At 47.0% G+C, this 8380-nt stretch overlaps 1 protein-coding gene across 1 annotated transcript; it reads right to left on the minus strand.

Moving 5' to 3' along the window:
- On the minus strand, positions 1-5897 carry LOC148214505 (uncharacterized). Its single transcript, XM_088151383.1, has 4 exons — positions 5746-5897; positions 4858-4940; positions 4130-4256; positions 1-3182 (listed from the first exon to the last, which is right to left on the minus strand). The coding sequence occupies exons 3-4, from the start codon at positions 4161-4163 to the stop codon at positions 1225-1227; spliced, it is 1992 nt and encodes a 663-aa protein (XP_088007509.1). The 5' UTR covers positions 4164-4256; positions 4858-4940; positions 5746-5897; the 3' UTR covers positions 1-1224.
- Between the last annotated feature and the right edge of the window lie 2483 nt (positions 5898-8380).

Raw genomic sequence — 8380 nt, forward strand, 5'->3', positions numbered from 1 at the left:
TTTAGAGAGAAAGAAGTTAATAAGGAGATTGACATTTATATAAAAGATGTCTGGAGACTCGTCCTTGAAAGAAAAAAAAATCTTTATTCAGGAAGTTAACATGGCGACGGCAAAGCCATGTTTACCATAGAGCCGGCATGTTTTCTTCTTGTAAATACAAGAGAAGTGGAAATGTTGACACCCGTCACAAATAGAGTCTACTCAATAGAAGGCATCTTCTTCAAATTAAGCATCTAGATGCAAGTGCAGAATCCTGTCACTCTCTCTAGTGCCCCTTGTGGTAAGAGGATGATTACAATGTTGAGTCTTCCAAGAAAGGCCACATTCAGCGCACAGTATGGACAAATGCTCGGCATCCCATCTTCTTCCAAGTAGCCAGTGGTAGCGAACTCTTGCAAGACCTTTCCTGTCCTCTCCTTGATCCGCTCCAAGGACATCACACTTCTCTCCCCTTGTCCTCACCAGCCAGTTGTTTGTTCCAATCTTCCATCCAACACCAGCAGATTATACTCAACAGCTCAGCACTGCAGTCTTTTCAATTCCCTTTACACACTTAATGCATTCATCCAGATCACCCTTTGTACATCTTTCTATGTGATAAATCCCACTGCTTCTAGGCACTTTTTATACTCCAGGCTTTATATGGTTTTATCCTTCCATGGGTATAAAGTGAATGATTGTGTGCAAATCTCTTCTGCGCTCAAGACATTTACATAGTTCTCCCTAGTATGTGTTCTTCCACAGGAATTATGGTCACTTCTGGTTCTGAAGCTCTTCCACTGCATCTTGCACATATATGGTTTCCCTCCTGCATGGATCCTTCAGTGAGAAGGCTATTTATCACCTAGAAGCTCCATTAAGATTCCCTTCATTTACAAGGTTCTACCGTTCATGTCTTTTTATGGAAAGTAAGGTTGCCAGTGCTTCAGAAACACTTTCCACACTCAATGTATTTATATGGTTTCTTCCAAGCAAATCATTTTATGTGAATAAGCAAAGAAGAGTCACCAAAGCACTCTGCAACTTTGAGACATTTATGCAGTTTCTCCTGTGAGCATTTATACAGTTTCTTCCTGTGAGCAAATCCCTTTACAGGAAAAATAAGGGAAATATTTTGAATAAAACTCTTCCCATACTTGATACATTTATTGGTTTCTTCTGTGACTGAATCTTTCTATGGATATTATATGACTGATTGTGACTAAATACCTTTTCACGTTCAATTCATTTACATGGTTTCTCATCTGTATGGATCCTCATGTGGGAATTAAGAGGACCGCTACGACTATAGCACTTTCCACACTCCATACATTTATACGGTTTCTCTCCTGAGTGAATCCTTCTATGGGAAGAAAGTGAACTATTTTGACTAAAGCACTTTCCACACTCACTGCATTGATATGGCTTCTCACCAGTGTGGGTCCGCTTATGGCAAGTAAGGTCACTGCAAGTCCTACAGCTCTTTCCACACACCACACATTTATATGGCTTCTCCCCCGTGTGGATCCTTTTATGGGAAGTAAGCTCACGAGTGTCACTAAAGCTCTTTCCACACTCAGTGCATTTATATGGTTTCTCTCCGGTGTGGATTCTGTTATGTACAGTATAATGATATTTTTGACTGAAGCTCCTCCCACATTCCTTGCACTCATATGGTTTCTCCCCTGTGTGGATCCTTTTATGGCAAGTAAGGGAACCTGACCCGGTGAAGCATTTCCCACACTCAGTACATTTATATGGCTTTTCCCCTGTGTGGATCTTTTTATGGAGATTAAGGTGACCGCTTTGACTGAAGTTCTTTCCACACTCCATGCATTTATATGGTTTCTCACCAGTGTGAATCCTTTGATGGGAAGTAAGGTGACTGTTCTTGTGGAAGCTCTTTCCACACTCAGTGCATTTATATGGTTTCTCTCCAGTATGGATTCTTTTATGGGATAAAAGGGAACTAGAGTTGCTGAGGCACTTTCCACACTCTATGCATTCATATGGTTTCTCCCCTGTGTGAATTCTGTTATGAGAAATAAGGTTACGTGCATTACTGAAGCTCTTTCCACATTCTGGGCATTTATATGGTTTTTCTCCTGTGTGGGTCCTCTCATGTGAATTAAGATGAACTTTTTGACTGAAGCTTTTTCCACACTGCAGGCATTTATGCGGCTTCTCCCCTTTGTGTATCCTATTATGGAAAAAAAGGGAACTGCTCCTACTAAACCTCTTTCCACATTCCTTACATTCATATGGTTTCTCCCCTGTGTGAATCCTCTTATGGCAAGTAAGGGAACCAGGGGTTCTGAAGCATTTTCCACACTCTGTGCATTTATATGGTTTCTCTCCCGTGTGGATCCTCTTATGTAAATTGAAATTACCATTTTGACTGAAGCTCTTTCCGCATACTGTACATTGATATGGCTTTTCCCCCGTATGGGTCCTATTATGGTAAGTTAGCTCACTTGCATGGTTGAAGCTCTTTCCACACTCCAGGCATTTACATGATTTATTCCCAGTGTGGCTTTTTTTCTCGGAATTCAGTACATTGCTCTGAGCAAGCGTCTTTCTACCCTCCTTGCATTGATATAACTTCTCCTCTCTGTGAATGCTTTGATGGGAAATAAGGGAGCCACTGCTTCTGAAGCTCTTTCCACACTTGATGCATTGATATTGCTTCTTCCCTTTGTGGACCCTCTTATGTGAACTGAGGTGACTTTTCTGACTGAAGTTCTTTCCACATTCCAGGCATTTATATGGCTCCTCTGCTTTGTGAATCTTTTTATGCGACTTAAGGGATCGGCTTGTACTGAAGCTTTCTGCACACTCCGTGCATTTATATCTTTTTCCTTCTTGTATTCTCTGATGTAAAGTAAGAGGAAAGGTCCTTCTGGAGCATTTCTCACTTTCATTTTGTTTCTCTACAGCGTGGCTTCTGCAACAGTCACACAATCCCGATTGATCTCTGAGTATTTTTCTGCACCCTGGACACACTCCTTTTTCTTGGTGATCGTCTTTGGCCAAGAAGACGTTGATATCTACACACGGGAGAGTAGAGCATTTCCCCAGCTCCCCCTTCAACTGGATTTCCTCAAGATTTTGCTTTCCAAACATCCTTTCCACAACTTCCTTTCCCACTGTTGGCAAAGGTGCTGCTGCCTCTTGGCCAGAATCCTCCATCTCCAGTCCATCACCTGCTTGCAACAAAAAGAAAGAAGGAAAATTGACACAAGCTGAGGTGCAAAAGGGATCAAGCACCATTGTTGCATCTCTTATTTGAACAGTACCAAAACTTCCCCCAAGCTCCCATGTCATGTTCAAAATATGGTGCTAAGCTTGGTATCGAATTGATATAAGATGTGACATGGGGGTTCCTCTTCTTCTCCGTGGTGCAACATGAAAATCTGAAACCTTTGGAGATCATTTAAGTCTCAGGCTTAATAAGCTCTACTGCTCCAGATTCAGTTCCAAGGAAGCAGGAGGGACTCTTGAAAGCTGCCTCTCTTCAATAATGGACTTGAGGAGGGAGAACAGGTTCATTTAATTTAGATCTGAGAAGGTGGAAGCACTGATGGACTTGGACCTGGGAACTGAGCTTCAGCCTCCTTTTCATGAGGAAGCTCTCCTTGAAAAAACTGGCTCTAGTCTGGGTGTGTGCATTCATCCTCAGTTGTCCCTGCATTTGCAGGCAGAACTTACAAAAGGGAAGCCTTGGAGAAAATGGGAGGGAGAGCCACCTGAATGGGAGGTCCCATCCCCGGAGAATCCGGCCAATCAGACACCCCAGTTCTCTGGCGGTCACTTCCTTGTGATAAACCCCCTGGACTACTGGGGCTTCTAAGTGCCATCATTATAGACTGAAAAACAGCAAAATGAAAGTACCTCCTAAGGCTATCTACCAAGTGGGACAGGCAGGATCAGAAACTGACTAGGATGAGGAACTGCACGGGAGGACTCCTCTCCTCTTTCTGGAGACAGTGTGAAGGTTTAGGCCATCTTAACAGACCAAGCAGGAGTAGAAATGCAGATAAGGACACGCTCCTCCACTGAACAAAACGAACACACTAGTATTTTGTCTGAGAAATAGATCAACGGCTTGTTTCCACCACTGTTTCAGTCCAGAGGAAAGAGGATCCCTTACCTAAGGAGGCCATATTCCTTGCATTTTCCACCATGACTTCTCGATACAAGGCTTTTTGCTCAAAATCCAGCAGAGCCCACTCTTCCACAGAGAAAATCACAGCTATGTCCTCAAGCGATGCCGAATCCTGAAACAGGGAGAAAAAAAAAATTCCCTCAGCATTCCTATTAAACAACAGTTAAAAAAAACGGTATGCAAATTTTCTTCTTAATGAATAAACCCCATCAGCAGAGTTTCAAAGTAGGGCAAATAAGTCTCTTCTCTGGAGAAACTTTCTAAAAACTTAAAGTGCAAAGCCTCTGGCTAAAAATACATCTAGGATAATGCTTTATTGGTTTGGCTTATTTTGCAGGACCAAAAAACCCATATTCCTTTTCTTTCTACTGATGGGACAGATCTTGGATGCACTGTTGATTGAAAGTTTCAGCCCTTCCTGGAAGGTAGCTTCCTCAAAAAGGACTGGGAGAATCCTGTGACATTTTAACCAATGCCCTATATTGTCACTCGACACAGAGCTTACAGAACAGCTTCATGAAGATGTTGGGAAAGGTTCTGCAGGAAGTCCTCTGAGATGCCATGTATTTGAGGATGACATGCAGCCCTATCTGCCTTCCTATGCCATTATCAGGAAGCTGCTCAGGAAAAGGCTTTCAGACTGTTTGCATAATATTGGGTGCTTCTTGAATAAGACCGTACTAGCACTTTTGGGAAGGGGAGAATCCTCCTACCTGAGTTGGAAACTCAATCGCTGTTATTCCTCCACTGCGAACAGCAGACGTTCCAGAAGATAATGTCAATGCCGTTATAGTGTCTAGGAATGAGAAAACAGCAGTGGAACGATTTGTTATAAAAACATCCTTACTATATTCTTGAACCTACAAAACAGAAAGTCCATTCTGGCATATAAATGTGTATATGGACTAAGGTATGAAAATGTCAGAGTGGCTTGTGGCCAGAACAATACCCCACACAGATTACTGATGCTGGTGAGGTTGTGTTAGCCCTTCGGGGTAGACTGGATTAGGAAACCAAAGTCATGCATGCTAATACTACCTTTATTGCATAATCTTGCAAGTCTGGAATCTTGCTTCCCTCCTCCCTCCCTTTATCTCCCTGAGAACTAAGGTCTTGTCTGAGACGCTTACTCAGGTTACAGTTCTAGCCTGGACTCAGATGTGTTTTATCTGACTGTTGTCTTGGCTGTGGCTCTTCTTTCTGTTCCTCAAGTTATTCCTTCTGCCCATTAAAGGGTGGGTCATGGAGGCCTATGGACTGGACTCAGGGGCAGCTCTGTCAGCCATGGGAGGAACCCACAAGAACATCCAAGGAAGGCGTGATGGAAGGCAAGTGCTCAAGTCCGTAATGGTACGTGGCAATGACCTTGGGAGACAGGAGGGAGAGCTGCAGACTGGAGAACGAGCATGAAGAAGATTTCTGAGCCCACATAAGGAGAGGTCGAAGGAGGGGGGCGTGGGAATGTTTCACAAGGGACACTTCTTAGTTTTCCAGAGAGTAAAAGGAAAGGAGGGGAGAAATACTTTCAGCCTTGCAAGGTTCTGTTAATTTAACCTTACAATACAGTTAGTACTCCTGGTTGTGCTTCTTGTCTGGATTACCTTAAAGGGCTAGCAAGTCCGTGCCCCGCCTTCCGCGCAGCCCCGCGAGCGCCGCTCTTCCCGCCCGCCGCAGCCGTGCACGTGCAGCTCCCGCCCTCCCCGGAAGGGCCTCCGCGAGGCCTCGGAGACTCCGAGGACAGCGAGCCTCTCCCTAGATGGGCCCCTCGGCCACTTCCGTACCCCGCCCAGGTCCTCCCGGGGGCTCCGTCTGGCTGACCGGGGAGAGCAGGAGGCGCTTGGCAAGAGGGCGCCCCCGGGCGGATCCTGCTTCCCATGCTGGGAAGGGAAGCGGAGCGCACGCCCAAGATGATCGTGGGGAGGACCGGGGCGTTAGGAGCTTGAGGGGCAAAGTTTGGACTTTCTGCAGAAAATTAGCTTCCCAATACAGGATAAGAGAATATAGAACTTGAATAAGACACCACCGGGAAATCCAAGGCAGAACTGGGAAAACAAAAGGACTTCCCAGAATTCTTGAGGGCTACCTACTTCCCTGCAGAGCCCAGGAGACCATATATATAGAGAGAGATTTCCATGTAATGAGTAGAAGATGAGCATTACTTTCCTTTAAATACAAGTTTTTATCACGAATCTGAGCCATTTTTCACAAAACTGGCCTGGGATTCCTGCTCTGGATATCTTTATTAAAACTCCATGGCCCCTCCGGAATATGGAAAACAAGGATGGGCTAAACATGTTGGTTATTACATACAAATGGCACAGTGGGAGAAGATGTGGATGAAAAGCTTGAAATTTACATTATATTATATTCTTAAAGAGAAATTTTATAAAATGACGTATTGTTGGTATTTGTCACCGGAAAAATTGTCTAAAATATATACCGGCACCTTGAATTTATGCGGGTGGGGTGGGGTGGGGTGGGGTGGTTGCAGCAGCGTGGACCCCCTTCCTGTGGAGGCCTTTCTGCCTTCTCACCTGTGGCCCCGGGAGAGAGATGCACTGCAGCTCCTGTTTGATAGTGAAGACTGCGGGTTCCCCACTGTGGACTGTGGATTGATCCCTTCCTCTGGGTGGGAGCCACCCTGATTTGGTGGGAGCAGCAGGGTGGGGGTGCCTTGGGTCATGGGGGTGACAGCGTGTGAATGTGTGGGTCCCTTCCTCTGAGTGAGAACCACAGGAGGAATTGGGGGGGTGAATGGGAAGGATGCCCTTCACCTGCCAGTGGAGCAGCGGGGGGGCTGCCTGGGAGTGTCTGCTTGTGACGGGGGCAGTGAAGTGAGGAGGTGGTTGGGAGCTACCTCGAAGGTGCTGAGAGCTGGTAAGGCTAAAGGGCCTCGGGGTACCTGGCTTCTCTCCCAGGGATGGCTGGTGCGGATGGTAGGTGCTTCCGGGTCTCGGGGACTGAGGGGCTTGGAAATGGAGGTGGAGGGGGGTGTTGTTGAGGGGGTGGGGCAGGCCGCAGTATTACGGTGGTGACAGGCATGGGGAGATATGGTGGGAGACGGGGATGGGCTGTTCCCGGGGAACATGGGACCGTTGTTTGATTCTGGTCTTGTGTTGCAGCTCAGTCGCAGCCCCAGCACCCTGTCAGCAGACCTTCAGAGCCTCTGGCTTCCGGCTGCTGCTTCTTAATGCCACGTTGGTCTGTAATAAGCCTGCCCTCATCAGTGATTTAATCCTTGATGAGAGGACCAAGCTGACACGTTTCCCTGAGGCCTGACTGGATCTGAAAGGGGGGTTGTCCTTTCGGAGTTATGTCCAGCTGGGTTTCAGGTGTGGCATCAGCCGAGATCCCGGGGCAGGGGTGGAGGTGTGGTGATGGTCACCTGGGAATCCCTCACAGCCTTCAGGAGCGCTGCCCCACAGGTCACTGGATGTGCGACCCTGTTCATTAAGTTGGGCGCTAGAGATCAGCTGGGATCGCTGCTATTGTACCAGCCTCCCTGCTGCATAGCAGCCTCCCTGCCTGAGCTTCTTGATTCCATCTCCGGGGTGGCGGTGGATTTCCCCAGACTTATGGTCTTGGGGGATTTTAATCTGCCTTCTCTAGGAGTGGGGTCTGAGGGGGCTCGGGAGTTCATGGTTCAGGGCGGCTGAGGCCTTGGATCAGATGGCGCCCATGCGACCTCTCCCCTCCCATGGCTCCCATGGCTCCCTGTGGTTTACGGGGGAGCTGAGGGAGATGAAGTGAGAGAAGAGACATCTAGAGCATCAATGGCATTTGACAAGGGACAAATTCAACCGAACAAGGGTCAGAGCCACTATTAAGGCCTACCTAGTGGCCGTAAAGGCAGCAAAGCGTCGTTATTCCTCCGCTCTTATTGCATCTGCAGGTAGCCACCCCATGGCCCTGTTTCAGGTGACATGAGCCCTCCTGGGTAAGGGGCTCAGGGAATCTTTTGCAGGGGCATGTGGAGGAATTTGCTCAACATCTGTTGGAAAAATTGCTTGGATTCATTTGCAGTTGGACACTGGCTTTGCTGCAGGTCCAGTGGAGATGCCTAGGGAGGAGCCTTGCCCTGTTATCTGGGAATGGCTTAAGCCTGTTGGACCTGAGGAAGTGGACAGGGCCCTTAGGACTGTGAGCTGCTCTTTAGATCCACGTCCCTCCTGGCTGGTTAAGGTGGCCTGGGTGGGGTGTCATGTGAGTGGGTTCTAGCAATGATTAATGCTTCTT

The sequence above is a fragment of the Python bivittatus genome, unplaced genomic scaffold (assembly GCF_059951505.1).
Source record: "Python bivittatus isolate LINGU-HERP-01145 unplaced genomic scaffold, Pbiv_v1 ctg000650_np1212, whole genome shotgun sequence".
Classification (NCBI taxonomy): domain Eukaryota; kingdom Metazoa; phylum Chordata; class Lepidosauria; order Squamata; family Pythonidae; genus Python; species Python bivittatus.